Source organism: Formica exsecta, unplaced genomic scaffold, assembly GCF_003651465.1.
Source record: "Formica exsecta isolate Colony F162 unplaced genomic scaffold, ASM365146v1 scaffold258, whole genome shotgun sequence".
Lineage (NCBI taxonomy): Eukaryota > Metazoa > Arthropoda > Insecta > Hymenoptera > Formicidae > Formica > Formica exsecta.
The window spans coordinates 963,336-987,763 of record NW_021849849.1 but is presented as its reverse complement, the minus strand read 5'-3'; the positions used below and the strand labels follow the sequence as shown (position 1 = coordinate 987,763).

Sequence of the window (24,428 nt, the reverse complement as noted above, 5' to 3'; positions counted from 1 at the left end):
TGTTTAATAATTTATCTTAAAAGCAGTATATGCATCAAATCTTGAAACAATTTGAATTTGAATATGAGTAAAAACTAGAAAATGCTATGTTGAATATATGTATAGTGTATCAATTTGTTCTCATATTTTAATTGCTTTCCAAGATTTGATACATGAATAATACAGAATGAGTCGTTAAAAATTACTACCCTTTATAAATCCTAAAATATGATTTTTATGAAAAAAATGGGTAAGTATTACCAGAGCCAGCCATGTATGTATGTATAGATCGAAATGAATATATTTTTTTAAATATGACTATTCGTATTTGTTAGTATGGATTGATAAAGTACGCCGCAAATTGTCTTTTTGATTAGTGAATTGATAAATTTAATCGACATTAAGTTCATTTTCACTGAAAGTATAAAATATATCCAAATGAATTATATATGCATTTATTAATAGAGGAAAACAAAAAAGAGAGTTTTCAGCATATTTTACTAATCTATATTATTGTATAACATAAATGTTTTTGAATGTTACACATTCAAAAACACTTATTTATTCCGATTTTAATAAATGAGCGGCGGCTCAATACATATTTTATTACAATATCAAAGTTATGAGAGAAAGATCTCAAATTATTAATTTTTTGATTGATTGATTAATGACCAGGATTGCTACATTTTCTATACATATAGAATTGCAATTAGGAATTAATTGACCGAAACGAACTGTTTTAACATATTGATATAAAACTCACTTTCAATAAGACAAATTTGTCTGTTTACGCGACGCTGGCATTCCCCTGCTTGGAAATTTTGTTTCCGCTATCGTTAAAGATACATGGAATTCGTCTTTACCCTGTTGGACGGAATAATCGATAAGTGCCACCCTATTGCGTGTCCCTTTAGATTTCCACCGAAGCGAAAACAATACGTATATCGGCCTTTTGAAAACATCAATCTTTGTTATTCAACCCCATAAACCGCATAAATTTTTCTCATTTCATTAATTTATTTGTTTAATCTTCCTTATCAATTTTAAACTATAAACTCTCTCGTTTCTGTATATGTATATGTGTGATTATTATTATTATATATGTCAGAGAGAGAAATTTATTTTTATCCGATGTACATAAAACAATTTCAAGAGAGTCAAAGAATCAAATACGAACAGAATATTGTGGATACATTAAAAATTGTCGGCCATTCGTCATTTAGAACTTAGATTAATTAATTTCACGTGTATCTTTACCTGCTTTTGAACTTAATTAATTATTCCAGCAGCGGTACTCTCTCGTAATAGTGTACTAGCTAATTACGGCATAACATATCATATGAATTAATGATCGTGGCTCCTAATTAGTGTTCCGGAATGAATATAAAGTGAATTCTATCTCGCGGCTATGCATATAACTTGAACAATACTCAATCTGTATACCGCTATAACGTTAATTGCCATGTTTCTTACAAGAAGAATGCAATAGATCATTACACGGTTTTAAAATTATTAACGAATTTCTAATTACTTAATACTAGCTTTTATTTTGATTCTAACTAACCTTTACTAATAATTGTATAAAGAATTTCGAGATCAATCTAAGATACTTCTTGAAGAAAAATAAATAACAGACAAAAGATTCATTTTTTCTAAAGCATAAAATTACGAGAATAGTCATATGTATATACAGTAGCATAAATTATACGCGATCTTTAATAAGTTCACGTAATAATTTAATTTTTGTCAAAATTACAAGAATTGCATTTTAATAGATGCTTCATCAGAAACATATATATGTTCAGCATCTTTTCTTTAGTATAATGTATTGCTTTATGCTGAGTTTTTTTTATTATTTTTATTATGATATATTATTCTCTTTTCACTAATTAACACCAGATTCATGAGTCGTGGATTAATTTGAACAATCGGATTTGAGAACATTAACGATAAGCTTCTTGTGAGGTTCCTTGTACCAGAATGGATAACGCGAAAATCTTCGACTTCCATCGGGAATAGAATTTTCGGATAAAAATGGATTCAATCTAAAATTAGGCGGCTCTACAGTCTCTTTCAAAAAGGCCGATATTTGTCGCGCGTAATCCTCCATATCAGTCGTTCGCTCTAATCTGATGAAGGGAAATAATTCGCTCGAAAATGTTATCAGAATTAACAATTCGCGAAAATTTCTCAATTTTATTCTTATCGTAGAGAAAGGTTTCTTTACTTGTGCACCATTTGCCTCGTGAAATTCGATCTACGTTTTTTCTTAATCGTCGTTGTTTCCTCTTCTATAAGATTATTATAATATGCTTTTCCTACATTATTATTCCGAAGACTATAAAAATCTCCAAAATGTACTGCTGCATTCTCGAGCGCTTCCGTGGTAGATTGTTTAGATATTGATTCGTAGTTTTCGTTTGACGTTGCTAATGAAATTATTGGGGACAAGCATTTTGATTTCCTGGTGGAATATCTAAAAGAAATTAAAAATAATTTTTATTTAAATTTATATATGAAATCTTTACGATCACAACACATTGCTTTTATAAATAAACACATCACGTAAATAGACACATTTGTCTTATCAAAAATAAATTTTATATCAATATGCTAAAAAGAGGGAGAGAGAGGCAGACAGAGACAGTTGCAGTCAATCATAATATTAACAGAAACTTTTATTATACATAATATTTTTAGTTTTTTTTAACGCGTTGTACGATTTTATCCATTCAGTAATATTTTACTCACCCATTGCTATTAGCATTTGAAGTCGATAGAGATAGGTTATTTGATTCTATGGATTTCTGACTATGATAATTTCTACACATTTTTATGCGGGTCTTAGTCTTATTTTGCTTAAACATTTTGACAAAACTTCTGAATAATTTATTTAATAAGTTGAAAATATTATCTTAATATTTTATTTAAAATTGATGAACATATCGTTACAAATTTTTATTGAAATAAGTTTAAACTAATCGTTATTATTTTGTTTATCAATCATGCATTTTAATCAATCATTTTATTTAAGAATTTATTTTATTAGCATGAAACGTATCATTATTTACGAAAATATTTTAGATAATCAAATTATATTTATATCTATATTTATATCGATTTATTTTATATAATTTTAATATTCATAGTTGATTTATACAACAAAAATCTTAATAATTATGTCAATTTGAATGATTTCAGCATGATTCTTTTAACGACTTGTATGCGCCGCAAATATTTTAAAGAAACAATATTGAGAAAAGAAAGAAAAAAAGAGAGAGGAAAAGAAAGAGAGAGAGAACTTAAAACATATTCTCTTATATTCGACAGTTTGAATATGGTAAAGTTTACAAATAAAAGATTGACGAGATCGCGATACAATCGGCTTTTCAAATGAAGCTTCGGCCATCTTCGGTGCTCACCGACACACTTCGTGCCAGTTCGACTTGTGCCCGGTTTGCCCGGAGCCAGTGGGAGTCCAGGACTCCAGTCGTCGTCGTGCGCTCGTATGGTTCACGTTGAATTTACGTCGATTCAGTGAGTCTCAACTTTCGCGCAAACATTATAATCAGCGATATTAAAATCTAATTGTACGGATAGAATCCAATTATCGTCAATTATTTGTTCATCACTAAAGAAATATGTGCAGAGAATTTAGGTAAGATTATCTTTTAACTTTGTTTTTTTTTAAGCGTTGCTTTGAATCTTTTAAAATTTTACATTAACACATTTGAAAATTTTAATGAAGGTTTTTGTTTTCGTAAAAATATTTTCCTTTTATATGAACGCGTAAAGTGATATTTATAAGAGTTTTTGAGTGAAATAAAATCTATCGATTTAACAATGGCTGCCCATAAAATAAGCCCATAAAATAGAATTATGTGGCAGCCTCTCGACTTTATACTTTTATGCGTATTGTTTTGCAATCGATGGTAATATTTTCAGAACTTTCTTGTGTGAACATCAATAGTTTGAATGAAGTTCTCCATACATATGACATATCTTGCTAAAGCACATTCAAACACATTGTCAATGCAAGCGCGACATGCATTCTTCATATATTTATCAAACTCACTACTTATGTATAAATATTCACAATATCTTTTTGATGTGTATATACCAAATTTATTCGTTGCATTTTTAAATGATTTAGAATTATTAGATTCAGATTTATAGGACAAAAATTTGTTCGAGTTGCTCAGTTTTTCAAAAAATTGTAAACCATATTTCAGCTTGCAGTCCAGGCATAGACGATTCGATTAGTTTTGCATTTTATTTATTTGACGGTGGAGAGAACGCGCGTTGAATTTAAATTTCGAACGACTGGAAGTATCTCGTGTGTTAACATCCGCCGTATATTATCCTCTCGCAATTTCTGCTTCGCGCTTTTTCGCGACGCGCATAGAATATTGAAAACCCATATACGACATGCGCGCACGATGAAGTAAGTTTACCCAGACGCACTTTCAGAGTTATCAGTTAAATTTTAATACGGTAATAATTTTGACGTATCTCATATCGCGCGGGCAATATTGACTTTCCGGTCGCTCCGCCTGTTCGTTCGCCCTTCGCCCCACTCCCGTCTCCCTCCTTCCCATCGTCTCATTTTTCTTTTTTCTTTTTTGACTTTATATGCGCCTGGCTCTCTGTCTCATCCTTTTTCTTTAGGCTTTAGGCACCGGAACAGCTACACGAGCCACTTTTAAGTGCTTTTATTGTAAGATATATTGCTTTACATATTTATATCACGAGTTTTATATATACGTATATACAGGGTGGACCGAAATTCGTGGTATAACCAAGAGGGAAGTGATTCTACACTTTAAACTAAATGGAAAAGATTCGATAACTTTTTTTTCGATTAAAACTCCGTTTTCGAGAAAAATGAGTTTAACAAGAAAAACGAATTCATCGAATTTCAATCAAACTCGATAGATTTTCAAATTTATTTTTCTCGAAAACGGAGCTTCAATCGAAAAAAAGTTGTCGAATTATTTCGATTTATTTTGGGGCATAGCGTCACCTTCTCCTTGGTTGTACCACGAATTCTGGCTCACCCTGTATGAGTATAGAATTAAATGTAACATATTAAAAAAGGTGAGAATCTCGCCCATGACTCGTATATCTGAAATCTCGAAGAAGCTGTTGCAAATATTTGCGAACGTTGCCTCCATAGAATTTACGTAGATTACGCGTCGAATGTCTACTGGCGGCGCCAGAGTCTATTGGGGAGTATGGTCAATATTAACTTCGAATGGAGTCTACAGAGATGAGAATACACGAGAATGCCGATCGAGAGACTGTTTGCCGCAAGGCTTTCGAATTATACGCGATGCATAAATCATCATTAGACGATCCCTTCTCGTTACTTTTAAGCGAGCAGACTGAAGATATAACGATCACTACATTTTCAATTGCGTTATTGATTATATCATTGATCAGCTGTCGTGGTCCAATACGATCCCTGTCTTAAATAAAGTATGACGTTTAATATATGTATACATATATAAAGTGTTTGGCGGCTTGATACTTGAACGAATGAAAGGGAATAAAAATTGAACGCGTTACATGTCTCTAATATATTTTTGCTTACATTACAAGCCTTTTGAATCTTGGAAAAGAAAAATCTGCAAAAGAAATATCGCGTATTATACATTATTTTTAAGTAAAAAATATTTTACACATAATTCCGGCAATTTGTTAAATAGCGGATATAAAGATCCCTCCGGGTAGATAGCGTGACATTGTGTCGTTTCGGGCTCCGTTATTATCCAACGAAAAAAGAATTTCATATCGACGCAACGAATTTCCGAGAGGCCGTGTAATTTGGCATATGGAGGTACAAGTGCATGTTTTTTTCTTTTTTTTTTTTTTTGTCAGGGGTCGCCCACGCACTCTTTTACACACACTCGTACGCGTCATTTTTCTCCTCACGAGGCAATCGTCGTTAAAGGCACCATCATCCACCTCGGGTGTGTTAGTCACCCGACTACAGAGGGTGGAAAAGACTCTGGGCCCCTCTCGTTACGAGAGGGGGAAAAATGAGCGAAGGAAGAAAGGTGGTGTGTAAGCGCGTAAGCCCCGTACCCACGTAAACGTGCTCTAAACGTGCAAAGTGCGTTTATTTATCTATCGCCGGCCTCTTTTCTTGGACTGCTGTATTTAAATTATCCAGTTGCTGACAATACTTCTCCGAATAATGGCAATTACATTATTTAATAAAGTTTATTGACGGTAATAAAAACTTGTAATTTGTTTTATTCCAAAAACGGACAGAACTTTCCGGTAGACCTGATATAAATTTTCTATTTAAGAGACGAAATATCTTCTCCATAAAAATATATATAATTAGTTTTATTAAGATAATATAATATTAAAAGAGAGTACACGCGCGCGCGTGAAGGAAGAAATTTACTTTCTATTGCAATTATATAATTATTATACAGAGTATCCCAAATAAAATAACACATCTTGATACTCATAAACAGTTGATGTTAAGAAAAGATTATGCAAATTATATATAAAGTTTTTGAATATAGAAAGGAAAAACACTGAATATGACGTTATCATCCCTCCATTGCTTCTCTTATTACATTTATCTAACATAATACATTTATCCATAGTTTTTTTTTTTTTTATATAGCAGATGGTATTTCGAACTCCATGAAATGGTATTCCGTTCCACGGCAAGTTTAACCATATCATATGATGTTGAAATGGATTGTAGATCTTTTTTGGATTACAAAGTGTCAGATTTCTTCAACGTTACTCAAGATTCGCCGCGTAAAAGTGAAGTCTGACAAGCATCCCCCGTATATGTGTGCGTACATAAGTGTGTGTACGCGCGTGTATTTCATATTACATTAAATTCTATGGGGACAAACCATGGGGTTCTTATCTTTAGTGTAACACATATAAAAATTTTCTAACATCAACTATTTTTATGAGTTATTGAAGTGTATTATTTTGTGTTTAGAATATATTATATATTTTTTAAACAAGATAATCATTATATGTATGCAATGATATAGAGCATACGGGGTTGCAGCTGCATTACTTTTACATTAGAACCTTCAAAAATCAATCGTTAAAAATGAATGTATCAGAAATGTGCATCTCAATGCAGTAAAAATAATGCGATGCAGCTCTTATATATACGCGCGCAGAATATGTGTATATACGAGAAAAAAAGAGAGAGAGAAAACAGACTGGGACCATTTCCAGACGGCAGGTCTATTTGTTGGGTTAGGAGACCCTCGAGTAAAAGAGGAGTGAACAGAACGTGGGGTAGCACTTCGATTAGGACACGCGATATATTACGTGCTTGGCACGTACGTACGTATATACGTGCTGCCTGCGATGTACACAAGTAGGCACATAAATAGGATCGTAAATGCATGTCTAACAGCATGAGAGCACTGATCGGCACGTGAATAATGCGAACACGCATATTTTCAAGATTTTCTATGTTTCTTCTTCTGCTGCTGCTTTGTCATAGTTGTCATCATCGTTGATGTCATTTTCCTCTTCTAGTACTTTCTTATACTCTTTTCGATATATAAAAGTAGCTATTCGTCGATAACTGTTAAATCTGACATAATATTGATATATATTCAATCAATAATATATAGTATATAGTATATATTAATATTATATTACATTTAACAGTCCTATCTTTCCTATCTTTGTCTCTTGCTTGAGAGAATTTACTTTGATATGGTAAAATAAATTCCCGAAACTGAGCTATATATTTTCCCGTTTTATTATCCGCAAACGAAAGACGAGATATACAAAATTTTATAGAGGAAAATTACTTCTTTTTTTTTTTACTGAAAGACATAGTGATTTTAAAATATAGTTATATCAATAATTAAAATTTATTTCCTCAGAATGAATATAGAGAGTAATCAAAAATAGCGAATTATTTATCAAGTATGTATTCGCATAAATTTCTGAATTTCCGAATTGAGATGTTTTTCTTGTTAGTTAATATATCTTAAAATTACGTCACCCCATGTTAGTCTTAGAATTAAAATCGGAAAATTTTATCATATAAAGTTTGTTACTGTACTCGGGTTTTCGCAGACAACAAGGACAACATGATGATTTAAATACAGGAATTCTTCTCGTACAGAACGAATCGCAAATGACAGGCTAGGATTACCGTACATTCCAGAGGGACTTGGGGAAAAAATGATACTCCTACGTATTTAGAAATAATTGCAGACTTGTACCTATGCCGGTGAATATACAGTGATATGTTGGCATTTTACCGATATACGCGTATTGAATCCTGAAATAGCAATGCTCTATTATGTGTATGTGAGATTGCGATGGTGCGTAGATGGTTTTTCGCAAGAAACATTTTAGCTTTTAATTAAATTATTATAAATCATTATTGCATCAATTATTTTATTATTGTCTGATTCTTAATATCTGTGCTTCTCCCTCGAAGGAAGAGCGAAATTTGTGCAATTCAATGTCTCTCATTCGTTGCCTGTGTTCTTCATGAGACGGTTGAGATCTCATCAAACCAAGACACGAATCGATGTATTTTTTCTCGCTCCGCAATGTATCGTACAAAGATTGATTGCGCGTCGCTTCCAAGAAATTAAAGAAACTTTTATCCAGATCGAGAACCCTTACGGTATATACTATCGATTTATCCTTATATGAATATAGTGACATAATAGGCAAACGTCCAGGCCGATGCACCGTTATGCAGAATGGTGCTGAGGTCAAAGAGCCGATATAAATGGGAGGGAAGAAGCGGAGTCTGGGATTTGTTCGGAGTATGTGCATCGGATATGCTCGTTCGGCTGATTCACTACTCATGAATATTTCAACAGTCACAAAGCGAAGCGATGTGGTAAATGACTGAGTAAATTTTTATTCGACGATGAACATTTTCGGTTGAAATGGAATTGTTTAGATTCACACAATTTTGTGCAAATTTGGTTCTCTTATTGTACATATATATTTTTAATTTTTAATTTTTTTGAATACATATAATACACATATATTGCTAGTGTTTGTAGTTCCTAAAAAATAATAAAAAATTAATATGCACACAAGATGAATCGATGATGAATGAAAAACACATTGTAACTTTTCAAAAATTTATTTCTATAATAATTTTTTTCCCCAGAAAGTAAAATATATTGTAAGAAATACATATTTTTTTTATAAAGGTCGAAATTATATTCAAATTAATGCAAAATCTGATTTTTTTTAAACAATACATTTTTTACATGTATAATTTATTCAAAAAAATGTAGTTATAATACTTTTCGTTGAAGTATACATATATTTAATTGTGATCAATAACTTGATCGAAAACGTGATTGTTGTACTTTAAAAAGATAAATTGTCGTTAAATGTAATTCGAAATTATTTAAATCTCGGTTGTTGACACTGATTTAATAAGCGTTGATCGTCCCCGGACGACCATTCTCGATGCAAGCATGTGCGCGCATTCAAGTATTATGCGTATGCATGACTCTCGACTCGCACGCGCTCGTTTGCATGGCACTATGGCCATTAAAGCCATTTGATAGATACTCTGGTACATCTCTCACGAGATTGTTGAACCATGATTGACGAATCACCTCTGTGAAAGTACTGTTAACTTGTGTTTCTGAATTACAGGTAATAGAACTTAATTGATCGCAAAATGATGGAAGAGATAGCACGCAATATTATCGATTAACCGCTCTGACATTTTTCTGCCTTAAAATTATCTATCTTGGTACTTTATTTCGATACAATCGCAATAGGTTTATGATGGTTAATTCATACCCGGAAAAAAATGGACATATTTTATATAATTATGTATATTTATATTTGATTTTATATATGGACTTTTTTCTCGAGTAGTTATTGGACGAGAAAAAAATTAAAGCTCGAAGAGATAAAACAAAACAAAAATATAAAAAGTAATTAATAAATTTGTATTTGAATTTCTAAATCATATCTTTTTTAGAAAATTTCTGATATACATATATATGACAAATTAGTATCATATTTGTTTAAACATAAAAATCTCTCGATTTATTTATTAATTTCAAAATCTATACACATAAATTAAATATATGTAGATGAAAAACACTAAAGATGTATATTTATCATAATTTTCCAATAATTCAATATTTTACAGTAACTTGGAGTAAATAAATGATATAGCATTGATGTAATTACTTGAAAATATGCGCTTGTTTCATATTATATTATCTTGTAAAATTTAACTCAACTTCACCATTTTATATCCATTTTTTCATTTGTATGCTCTTGCATCTTTTACTAAGTAATTACGGAAATGAAATTATTTCCACCGTTTTGCTTCAAAGCCACAATGCTCTTGTAATTATGCACTTTATATTGACCTGTTTCTACATATATACTAATTTATAAATACTAAATTAAACTCTCTTTAAATTTACGATATAATTACGAAAAACGTACGGTACAATTTACGGTATAATTACGATAAAAGTATATCTAAAGATTTTATGAGACTGATGAGATTTATCGGCAAAAAAAAGTGGAGAGAAAAGAGGAAAGTTTTATTTCCATAACTTCTTTGTAGCTTAAACTTGCACCAATATTTGAAAAATTTGGCGCTGAAAAAAAACGATCTCATTTCCCTTAGAGCCTTTATATCTTGAATTATCGGTGATAACGGCGTCTCTCGGCGTGATCTCGCGTTCTTCCTCTTTTTGCACTTTTTCGAATTTCCCCCTCAACGTTCGCATGAAACGTATAATCAAAGTTTACTGCCGAAGATACGTAATGACAGGGTTTGGTCTAGTGCGGAATTAACAGTCTGAATCTGGAACCTTCAGGCATTGTACGGATTTTTGATCGAGCAATTATAGATTGTGCGTGTCTGTAAAACATAAATACTCGACAGTTCTTTCTGAAATTTTACGATGTTTTCTGTCTATCCGACTTAATTATCAAGATTAATATTGCAAAGATAACAGTGTAAATTTTGTTCGTTTACTCATCGCTGCTCATACTATCGTGCAAATCTTTTAACGCATAGATTTATATGAAATAATACACATTGATTACTGGAATAAAATATTTTGAATCAAATGCATTTGGCAATTTAGATGATAACAATTTAGCTAACCAAAATCGGTCAGAATCACACAGACGATTCACCGGTCAAGCTCTTCCTCTCTTTTTTTCGTGCCGATCGTGGCTCGATTGGAGCGCAAGTTAAATCCCGCGGTAGGAAGTCTACAGAAAGGAAAGAGGAAAGAAGGCAAAAAGAATTTTAGGACAAATGGAGGAGATGGCAAAGGAAAAAAAGTATGGTATTGGGAAGAAAGAAAAAATATTGCGAGCGGATGTTTCAGACGTGGCTAGCTGCTTCGTGCGAGTTCAGACTCCATCCTTATATATATTCTCGTCTCTTTATGGCTTGTTAGCTTCTTCTTAGTTCGAGACTACATAGTTTCGTTTTATCGTTGCTTTCTTCTCTTCCACCGTTTCCACTGCTTGGTGCTATCGATTAACGACTGCAAAATATATAAATTTTTCATACAATCTTTTTGATGTTTATGCACATTGCTATCGTCAAAGAACTTTTTACTATAAAATAATTATTTAAAAAAAAATTTTTTTTTTCTGCTCTCGATATAATTAATACCTTGAGAGATATAGTTATACACAAAATACTTACTAAATTAACTTTTATTTCATATTTTTAATTATAATATAAAGTATTTCTTGAATATTTTGAATAGTCTGAAATAAAATTTTCATTAAATTAATTTAAATGGTGGAAAAAAATAACTAATTATAATAGTAAAATGATTTTTGTATTATTTTTTTAAAATTAACTATGCGAGTATTCCAAGGTTATCCATCGTTTGATGACTGTTTCTTGTACTAAGAATGTGAACAGGAACCTATTCTCCTGGTTAACAATAGAATTCCTTTGTGTTTCTTCTTCCAATCTATCAATGGACACGTGCATGACTGAGCCACCAATGGCTCTTGCGCTGTTCTAGGCAAATATATTCTTGTCTCTTTCATTGTTCCAAGTGCACTACAGCCCAGTGGGCAAACTTTTTTTTTTCTATTCTGAATTTCCGTCCTAAGGGAGTTACTTTTCAATACCATGTACGCGTGGTATTTTTTTTCTAAAATAATATAATAGTTTTGCGAAAAATTTACTAGTCACCAGAACTCATTGTCAGTCCGACCAACAATTCTTTTAACTTTGTTTCTTATACCTAATACCATTGAAAGAACAGTTGTCTACAATAAACATGCACAAAAAGAATGATTTTGATCAATTTTGATAAGTTAATCAAAAATTTTAATTTAAAAAAATTGAATCTAAAATTTATTAAAAATGATCAACCCTCTTTTCTTGATAAATTAGCAAATATTCGATTTTTAGACGTTTATTTTAGCTTCAGCATTTTTGGTTACGTAGTTTCTCGCGCAATGATCAAAAGAATGCTATTGCACCTGTATACGAACAGGAAGCTTGAGCAGAATGGAAAATGGCGCTCGTGAGAACGAGATTCTCGAGATCGTTTGCACTTCCTCATATGATCAGCGTCGACATATAAGAAACCCGTTAAAACAGTTATCTATGTTCATCACGTTTCCGATACATAGGTACATGTTGCACCGTATATATGTGTCGCAGACACATTCTTTTATGAAGATAATTGCTATAGTTGCATGTAGTATTTCTCTCAATCGATATAAATGCGAAATTGTTCATTTGCATTTGTACAAAGTGCATTTTATATACTTGTATCTGTATATTTTCTAATTTTTATACCAACTATTATTTAATATTACAAGACTCATAATTTTTGATAAAAAAATGTGTGGCTATTATTTATTCTCTTTTATTTATTCTAAAACCAAAATGAATTAAACAAAGATATTAAAAGCTTCAGATTTTAGTTCAAAATCGTAGCACTCAATTGGTGATATATCGGAATAATACGGAATAACTAGTATTATTTCCAATCTTTTTAAAACTATTCATAAAAGTTATTTAAGCAAAAGAGAGAACTCGCGATAACAGACAAAAAAAAAACTAACATCAGAATTCAATGGTACATCCGAATGAAGTCAAGAGATAATTCAGAGGATTTCTATATTGTCTTTAATGTCGTCAATTCATAATTACAAAATAAATAAAACAAGATGTAGCTTTTAGCAACTATTTTATTTTCTTGTAAATTTGGCCGCAAAATTCTTAAGTTAGCAATGCTGCCTTTACTCACGCGAGGAGGCTGGATCTGGGCTCCGTGTCCAGGTCTGCATCGGGAAGCATCCAATTACACAGATTATACAGGATTCTAATCTCAGACCTATGAGTGTCCGTTTAGCAGGATGAGTTTGCGCTTCGTCTACCGATGAATATAAAATTTTTTTTTATCCTTTAAAATTATCGTCAAAGCGACGATAACGAGTTGTCGTGCGCGTCGAGATGTCACGACAAAACGATCATCGCGACAGATCGCATCAACGTTTATGGTCCGCCCGTAATAATCCAATTAGTTAATTAACGTGGAATCCGCGAGCATGTAACTGCGCCAATTAGTGCGCCTATCGGCGCAGAAAACGGTCGTCGGAGGATTCGTTGCAAGCGAAATCTTAGCCGTCTCCAAGTCAGGGAAAGTAACAGGTTTCGTCGACCATTAGAGGCGGAGGATCAATGCGCGAGATTACGTATCCGAGATTCTCGAGTCTCTTATAGCACAGACGGCTGAAGGGCTACGTGACCGAAACAATACCTAAGGGAGGCCAAAGCCTGCTCGTGTGTGAGTCGCATTACTTTGTGTTTGTTAAACTTTTTTTTTTTTTTGTTTCTTTCCACCCTTTCTCTCTCTCTGTCTCTATCTCTTGCATGCCTTGTTAATCTATTAAATAGCGAAAAAAAAATTGATTTTAAATTGAAGTAATCAAACAATGGTATTATCGTAACAAGAGTTTAATTATCTTCCTGGAGTAATTTAAAACTTGACTCCTTTATAGTCTCCCTTCACCTTTGATAATTAACTCTTTGAAGCCATAAATCTATACTCGACATTTGATGCAATATTTTAAACCCTTGCAAGCTACGATTACTTGAATATCTTTAGATACTTTTAGGGGTTTCTTCGTGCACGGACGAAAGTATGCGAGGCATAACGTAATTTATACGAAGCTTGAGCAAATAACTTGCCTTTATATTAAGAAATATGAGATTCTTTTTATATTTTAATGTTTATGCAATAATTTAGTGATTCTCTTAAACAAGTTTGCGATATTGAAATATTTGTTAGTGGTATCTTTAACCGTATGCCTGAATCCTTTGAAATTTTCTTTCGATTCTTAAGACAATTTATTTCGCTGTAAAATATTTATTTTTATTGATTATTTAATTTATATTTCGAACTTCTAAGCTCGAATACATATGAAGTGCAATACATATGAAGAACTCAAGAGAGAATTTTCTTTATTACTAAAAAATTAATTGAGTTAAATTAATTACTTAATTATTTAATTAGTTAAATTAATTAAGCTATGTATTAAGTTTCTTACAAAGTGTGCAGTCTGCGGTAATTGATACTATAGTCTTCTCACGTGAGATTATCTGTTGCAATATATGCATGGATCCATACACGCGCAATATTTTCCAAGAGAATACGACGCGTTGGTAAATTTATACAATGTAAATACAACGGACAAGGTAAATACAAAAAATGCATCGCAAAGGATGTCTTTTTCCATCTCATGTTTTTTTTTTTCATTTTATTCACAATCGAGGGACAAACGTTTTTATGCTCATTCTTTTATGCTAGTTTTTCTGTAGTTTTCCCGAAATGCTATTAATTATGAAAATTTATTAATTGATATTTTGTTAATACAATAATCTTGGAAACATTTTTTACATATATCAGAGTTGTGTTACGAAATTGAAACATTGATAAAAATTATTTATTTATGCAAAAGTTTGCATTCTATTTCTTATAATTGCTTCAGTTGAAATGAGAATAACTTGTTAGAATAGATACTTGTTTGCGCCGATAGTTTTCTTGATTCTTTTACTAACTTATGCTCGTTAATCGTATCTCAGTTCGCGAACGCGGACCGCAAATTACTGACCGGAATAGAGCGGAGAAAATCGGACCTACAGATTAATTAGTAACGCATACGAACTTTAATAGTCATGTTGAACTAACTCCGCGATAATAAAGCGTAGCGCGTGTTGATGGCGATGATTAAGGCTACGTCTTTGATTACGAGAGTAGTAGAGTTATTACAGCGCTTTCTAACGAGAGTCGTTCAACGCTAATACGTCCACTGAACGTCCTCCTCGCGCCCGTTGCTCTCGGTGTGACCACGGCAAAAAGCACGTCGTTCATTACTTCCGTGCTCCTTCCATTCAAGATCCGCTTGGAACTTAAGAACATGCCTGCGCGAGCATGCAGCCGTCCAAGTTTTTTCACGGTTCTCTCTAGGTCTCTCTCTCTCTCCTTCATGTATGTCTGCCCACCAATGTCATGTTTCTTGGCAATGGCTTGTGAATTTAATGAGCCGTGAGAGAGAGAGTACTAGTACTATATACATATATGTAAGCTGGTTGGTGCAGTACGGAATCGATGACGTCGTTTGACGATCGCTATCGCCGCGAATTTATTGCCTTTCGCTGATTTTTATTTGTGTGTATTCATTTATTGTTTATTTGTTTAATTAATTAATTAAATTTTAGGATGCATAAAACAAGTTTTGAAATCTTGTAATATTTATTTTCTTTATTCTCAGCAATGTTTCTTGTTTCTTCTTTTCTTTTCGTCCAGGATTCTTGTACTTATTGCCCATTTGCATTCCGTCTCGAAAATATTTCAGTGTTAAAAGCAAGAAAATATAGAATCTCGAGATTGGAATTAATACTAAATATTAAATTGGATAAATCTTTACATTAATGTATTCTCTCCCGACAATCTTGATCTTGACATATATCGTTACGATCATGATTTTTGAGTAACTCTTTTAAAAGATTTTAGCTCGTTAATTATTAAAAAGTTATTTACAAATAATGGTTCATGCAAATCAATCAAAGTTTGAACATAGAATGAAAAATTCAATAAGTAATAACAGGCGGATTTAAAAACATGATTTGAAACCTCTCGTGCCGAATTCCGATAAAACTACATTATCAAAGACAATATTAAAATGAATCAGAATCAACGCGACGCAAATGCAGCATGTTCGCGGTTTTATGTATATAGTCGCGTTATAAGTAAATCAATAAATGGTTCCGTTCGTGTCGATGAACTGGATTTTTCGATACACATAGCTATTTACTATTATTATACTTACAGCCATGTTTTTCTTCTTTTTACATATAAGTTCTCACGCTATACAAGAGAACTTATCGTACGGATAAAACCTGGAGATAAGAATTTATATTAATTTAATGATTGCTTTTATTTGACTTGTTTTTTTATTTATATCTATCGAACTTGTATAAAAAATTGTCACGAAAAACTAATCTAAATTTGTATGCATTTCTAGTTTATTTATTTAATTGTGACATTTTACCTGCATTTACTTTCTTGCAACGTAATTTAAATTATAAAAGATTGCAATAAGTAACATATAAATTATATTGTAAAAGTCGAGAAATTCGAGAAACAATTTTTGTTCGAGTTTTAAACAATTCTGTTACATTTTGTCATCAATGAGAGTAATATTCTCGCTATCGAGATAATAGAAACTTTTCTCTATCTCGTACATTTCCTGCATAAAGCGTCATAATCTGTTCACACATATACAAACGTTCTTGCGATGCACCTGGGCATATTCACATGAACTCGACAACTGGGATATATAGTCAATCCAAAGGTTTATAGGTACTAGTAAATATATAATAGTAAAGATACGCGAAACATAGTAATTCATGAACATATAACCGTTCCAACAACTTGTTTTAAAAGGTACTTTTCACACCTTCAAGACGTGTCTCTCAAAACGCTCGTCACAGATCATAGATAAACTCGAGGATCTCAATAAGTATTGAAATACCCCTTGTGTGTACAGTCAAACAAACGGGTCAATGTACTTTACACACACGAGTCACGTGCATTCACGAAATGTGAGACCTGCGAGGGTTGGCGTAGTTAGAGCAATATAACCGATCTAACAAGATTTCTCGAGAGTTAAATGATTCGATATCCGTCGTTAAATCGAGTTAAGCCGAGAGGTGGACACCTCACACCGACGAGGATGATCATGAAGATTAATCTCCAGTCATCGCGATCACGTTAACGTTGGTATTCCTTTCCATCCTTCATTCCAACCAGGCGTTACCTTTCCGTCTCTCCACCGATATCCACCTTGGGTTTCCAACTGTGAGCTTTTCTCACGCATACCTACCTACCTGCATGCGCATGCACGTGCTCGCACTCCGCGGCTACTTTCCGCTCCTCTTTTATTCCTCCTCTTCACACTTCTCGAGCTCTTTCCTCGTCAGGCTAATTCGAACTCTCCTCTTCGAATTCTCTTCCGCGTTCTTTCAAGCTGCTGCGCGTGTACCTTCTTACTGTTATTTCTCTCAAATATACATGTTTTTGTGTTCTTGGACGCGGGGTAATAAATAAAATTATTGGAAAAATGTAACGTAATTTTTAATTTATCCATCTGTCTTTTGGTTCATGTATTTATCTTATCTCTTATTGTTATAATTATTTTTAGAGTAAATATATTTTTATACGTATATATATATGTGTGCAAATATTTTTGTAACTTATTAAAAATAATTATAACTTAAATATAAAAAATATAACAAAAATTATATAAATACATAGTGTATTTTATATTAGAACATTATACTTATTTAGTTTTCACTAAAAAAACTAACGAATTTTAACAATTTTTTTTCTCTAAAAGATTGTTAATTGCAATATAATTTTAAATGTAATCGCACATAATGATCTTACAGCCAATGCATAACTGTGCCTCGATTAGAATCTTAATGAGTAAAAAGGCGTGGTCTCGAAGCATTTATTTACGCTACTACATCTCGGTCAGTACATTTTTAGGTCGAAATGACAATGATAATTCATCTATTAACACTGTATATTTTATGAAACATGATTATTCGTACAACAATAATTCGTCTATTTTACAATGATAGCTTGCTTCCCATGCATCGTATTTGGACATATATATTGCCCGATAAACATATATAATTCACATTTTGTATATTCCTTTAAGTGTTTACAATTTTCAGAAAATTGTTTATTGTACTCTCGTTCAATTTTTCGACAATTGCAAGTAAAATGATTTATATATATTATGCATGAGAATCTCTCTCTCTCTCTCTCTCTCTCTCTCTCTCTCTCTCTCTCTCCCTCTCTCTCCCTCTCTTCTCATTAATATTATATAATTATTTGTAATATTGAGTTCTAAAAAAACGCTCGATTATTACTTGGAAGTAACATAACTTTCTTTCTTTTCCTTTCTCATATTCGTTCTTCCAGCTTCTTTCCCGGATACATGAGCGTCGCGTCGTTATGAATAACCACGTCAAGTATCTCGCTGGATGGAGGAATAATTTCACGAGGGAGATGCTTGGCTGGCATATTAATTTACGGTTATTGCATGATGGACGTTCCAACTTTCAGGACCGATGGACATTGTGACTTACTAAACACAGTCGATCACCGAACAAGCGAATATTTCATTATTTCTAAGACGCCAATGCGTTGCTTATAATTATGCATAAAATTCTGCAGCATCTTATACATCTTTATTGTACAAATTTCTTTTTTTCAATTCCTCGAATCTCTAAAAAAAGATCTCATTTTGTTATAATAACTCGTATACATTTTATCATAGAGTTATAGAGAACTTTTTGACATTTTTTTTCGTTTAATCAATTATCAAGTTCAGTCGTGAATGTTGAAACGCGAGCTGTTGAAACACCGTTTATTTCATTAAAGACACACATCCTATCGTAAAAATATAAGAGAAATGCGAGATAATTAACGTGCTTTATTCTGGGTGTAGCAGGCAATTAAGTAAGAGAAGGTTATTTATCGCGCAGTTCACCAACAAACACAATATACTGTTCGTAAGCGCGGAGCGAATTGGCACTTATTTATTCTCGCAATATTTTAGATTCCTCGCCTCATAAAATTTCTAGATTCCTTCTTGACAGACAGTCATCACTTGTACGCTCGCTCTGAAATTCCTGAATTGTATTATTTTTTTGATATGAAGCCAGAACAACCAGATGGTTGAAGGATTAGACTTTACGTTCCTTCCCTTGAATTTCTTGTACGTACGTACGTACCACCAGTGCTCAGGGTCATGGTTAGGCGACTTCTTCCGTTGGTTCCATGCGATGTGGCAGTCGTGACTCATGATGAATCGTCCCTCGACGTAACTCTACCTTTTCTTCATCTAGATCTTGAGACTCGAGCACAAACGCTACGCGTTCGCAACGTCGTTCACACAATCTTGTTCACACAATTCTTCCGAATAAGCGATAATTGTCGCAATCTTAAAATCTTTACGTTTATAACAGGTGATAATGATCTTTGACTTGGGCCGTTACTATCTATTGTGAACTTAGATCTATTATTATTTTAATGTATGAATCACGTATATGAAAAAACTATTTAAATTATTATAATTATTATTAAAATAAATTATTATTATTATTATTATTATATTATTATTTACATATGTACATGTGAATGATCTACATAATAATCATATTGTAATGTAATTTTTGTTTTAGATTATTACTTTTAAGTGGCTTCCTGCTAGTGTTCTCCAGCAATCTCGCTACGGCAACTATTTCCGCGGAAAATACATCCGATTTCGAGACAGTCCATACGAGCAACGCGGCTATCCTAAACCGACTCGGGCTTGCGCCTCTTCAAATACCCGACGGTCATCACAAGAAGCGGTTAGCTGGGCCTGAACCACCGGGACTTAGCTCGCAAACGCGTATACATCAACCTTACAGTCGTCGTCACGGTCACCGCGACAGTCACATTTACATCGTGAAGCTTCCGGCTAGTCCTCCGTACTACACTATTACGAAGCCTCACAAATCCGTCAACGATGATAAAGTGACCAAGACTGGTCCGAGTTTTCCGGTGGGTTTTCAAGGAAACGGTAAACCTGCCAAGATTTATCATTGGAATTTACCGGTCGTCAAAAAAGTGACGGAGAAAAAGCGTCTCCAACTGAATCAATTAATGGATCAGGCGAGGAAGAGACTGGACGATACGAAGAAACGGCAGAAAACGTCCTCCACGAAAATTATAATGAATAAATTTTATTCTTTCGATACGATCGGCAAGAATAACGAATATCATGTTGGCGATGATAAGCTTCATTCTTACCAAAGGCCACTAACGACAAAACACGTCAGAAATAACGACAAAAGGCTTACCTATCCAGACAACAATATCAAATTCAAATTGACAGAGAAGAATAGTGACGACTCTGGCAACAAGTTGTATAGACTGGACGATTTAAACGTACATAGGATCCATCTCACCAATGATTTCCACGGCTCGAAAAACACTGTGCCGAAGATGAAGAAGCATCGAAAGAAAGCTGCCATGTCATATTATGCGCCAATTTTCACAAAGACGGGTTCTACCAGCATCCATAAAAATTTCCCCGGAAATGGCAAACCCAAGGCTTTTTACATTATGGAAAAAAGTCGCAAACCAGTGTACTATCATCCTCTCCTACCTTAATCCTTGACTCCTCGTGTAATTGTGCACAATCATGTAACGTGTTAAGTGGCCCGTAAGCCTCTGTTAACCTAAGTAGACGTATATAATACTCTGTTTGTATAGGATCAGGGGTCGCCGTTCGAATAGAGACAACGACAAAACGCAGAAGAGAGAAAAAGAAAGAGAGAGAGAAACAGAGACTTTCAGATTTATATCGCATATGATAGTTTTTATTTAAGGCCACGTGCATTTTGCTGTCCCAGTTCTGTTATAGATGTATATCGTTATCAATTTTTTTTTTACTTAAAAAATCTATCGATAAGTAAATATTACACAAATGCAAAAGTGTAAATCTCATTGTCGTAGTTTGTCGATAATTCGTTTTATATATATATATTTAATTTTATATATACAATGCTATATTGATAATTTAATTCATTTCACACATCGCGAAAAATTGAGATTGATAACATTTACATTTTTATTGCTACATAACTAAATTTATGCTTCAAGAGCGACAAGTGAATGAGCATATCATGTTTTTTTTTTTTTTGGAGTTGTATTATATATCTATTGACACATACACATACATATTATATAGATATATAAGTAATTATACACACATATTGAATCGTTCGCGTAAAAGTTCGTAATGATTTTTAATTAATAATTGAACATATCGTAACATGTCATGAAGAAAGAGCTATTTAATAACATACATACATATTCTGAGAAGTGATATTTTAATAACACAAAAATTGTCTAGATTAACTAATAAAAAAAGCGTTGTTTTCTTTTAAAGCAATGCTTAATCTCATGTTTTTTTGCAGGATGCAGCAAAAATTTGTGCAGCTAGGCTGAAAAATGTATTCTACCATAGATTGTGCTAGATGTTTACAAGATTTAATATTCCCCGATTATTGTTTATTTTAATTTTTGCAGAATTTTCTTAACAATAAAAACTTCGAAGCTTGCAAAATCTAAGAATTTTTAAGCTGTACTCTAAAAATGACTACAGGTCGTCAACAAAAACAATGCATACGTAAGGATTATCTAAAAGAATATATAAAAAAAATATGTAATATATATATTATCTTCTATTCTTTTTTGTAAAAATTGCTACGAACTTTTCGAATAATTCAATACAATAATTATTTTTTACTTTTGTATTCTATAAGATATTCTCTCCAATTATACGATCGTTTTTTCTTTCGGTTATAGGATAATCGCGGGTTATATTCTCTATTTTTTCACCACGCAAGCTTTAAACCTTATCTGATGCCAAAAGCGAAAATATTCAACTTTACATGTCCCTCGTTCTTATTTTTATTCAACTTTATCGCTAAGCCGCTGGGACAATTCCTGAAAGATAAATAAATTCGGTTATTAAGATCATAGTTGGTTTCAAACGATCTTATAACCGAAGAACACTGCACTGCTAACTTAAAAAGCGCGATAGTATTACATATTGAGATTAATCAATGTTCCATGTCCGTTCCACATTAGATGACACTATTTACATTTGATATGAATATTGATTACACTATTATTTACTATAGCGTTTAAATCATATTATATAATAATTTAGCTTCTTTATCCATTTGCTCTTTTATTTATATAAGACTCATTACAAAAATGCTAGGAAATATTATATATTTCTACTTATGTAGATTAGTTCAAACATGCTACATGATGTTGATCTACTACAAAACTGAGAAGTTAACATTTTCTCTACAGAGCTTGAGTATCAAATAAGTTAGATTTTATTCTTGAACGAATCTCTGATTAAGCGCAAAGTTTTGCAATTGATCGGATTTTTTCAAACTGCAAGAGAGAGAGAGAGAGAGAAAGAAATCAGCGATCGCATTCCAAATGTTACTTCCCGCTGAAAGATCGGCTATGATCCTATAATCAAATTCTGTGTCGCTAAGTTAAGTTAATTAATTGTTAATCGCTAATTAACGCTGTATAGTATATTTTTATAAGTATAACACGCGGATATACTATTTCTATGCGTCCGTCGTTCATAATCATGATTGATTGATAACGTATATCGAATCCTTGATCAATATAACATGATTATAGACGGATTTTTTATGAAGACTGGACAATACATATTTTTACGTAATATGTAGATCTACGTGCATTGACGCGAAAATCTTTTTAATTAAATATTTTTTTTTCTACGTATATTTTTCCGTACATATATCATATAAATCGTAGGTAAGAATGCTCGATTGTAATAAGGTATTCAATATAACGAATAAAAATATTTATAATCCTTTGTATACAGTTTGTAGCGGTGAATATTTTTCGAATACCCATGTACATATATTTTGTATTTTTTTATATATGTTTAATCAATACATTAGTGGTTCTTTAATTGTGGATAATATTCACCGTTATCGTTATTTGATGAAAAATTCGTATCTTCTGTCGTGTGCAAAATGTCAAGTTATTAAGTATATTATTAATTTTTATTTTTTGTAAGGTCAGATTTACATTTGATACTTAAAAATGATAGTATTTCTAACTATTTTCAATGTGCTCTAGTAATTATATATATTATATATTAGTTCTTCTCGTGATTTTTTGGCTTGGAATTTTTTCACAGATATTAAATAGACAAATCCTCACAATTCGAGATAATTTTACAAACAGATTATTTTTCACATAAACTCTGTGTGAGATTTTTAAACTCCTTAGTATTAATTGAATTATATTATTTGTGATAATAGAATTTTATTAATTAAGATTTGTATAATAAGATTCTTTTCTGTTCTTATTTGAATCATAGTTTCTTTAATTATAAATTGCGGTGCGCGCATTAAAGTATATTAATTACGATTGCGGTAATTCAACGAATGTTTTTATGATCATGGCATGGGATAATGAAGTTAGCGATCAAATTGCAGCCATTAATGAGAACCGGTCTTATTTCTTTATTCATCCTGTTAGCATAGCAAAGATCGGAATTTTTCGCCAATGCCTAATCAGGTGTATATAATATACGTTTAAAATTAATAATTAATATACTCTAGCAATTATTATTTTAAAACTTCTATTTTATGGGATTCTTAGTATTTTTGTAGATAATTTTATTATTCTTTTCATAAAACTTGATTAATAAGAAAGTTTATGTGCACATGAAGAATAGCAGCAAATATAAGATGAATGGCTTACTAATGTTTTATATATATATAATCTATTAAATTGCAATACTCGTTATATTTTAGAACCACAATAAAAACGTGAATAAGCTTTTGATCAATAAGACAGAAACTAATGAATCTGCTTATCTCTGTGTTTATGGTCCTGTTAGACCGCTTTGTACCTGAATGAGAACCACTTACAACCCGTTACAACGCATTTACTTTAATATCTGCAAGGAACAGCCGTACTGACGACGAGTTGCTCGCCTCCGAACCACATTTTTTGGTAATTGACCATATAAATTTGAAATACTAAGAAGGACGTCTTTTTTCCGGGCAACTACTTTTACATTACTCTTGTACCGTTTCACGCGTAACACAAGCAAAAGCATTTTATTGCTGAACGATTACACGGGTATATTCATATATATATATACGAATTTTTTCGTGACCAAAACTCAATGATATTAAACGGATAAAGCGAGAATTATAAACATCATTATGTTGTATTGCTAATGTTTTTCTAAGTCTTTTGCGGTAAAATTATTATTGAGCCATTGGCGGACTA

General features: G+C 32.4%; 1 protein-coding gene across 1 annotated transcript; it reads left to right on the top strand.

The window, feature by feature from the left end:
- Positions 1-3,163: 3,163 nt before the first annotated feature.
- LOC115236576 lies at positions 3,164-24,419 on the top strand. The gene is made up of 2 exons (XM_029809107.1): positions 3,164-3,637; positions 19,754-24,419. Exons 1-2 carry the CDS (start codon positions 3,621-3,623, stop codon positions 20,727-20,729), a joined length of 993 nt encoding a protein of 330 aa, XP_029664967.1. The 5' UTR covers positions 3,164-3,620; the 3' UTR covers positions 20,730-24,419.
- Positions 24,420-24,428: the final 9 nt, after the last annotated feature.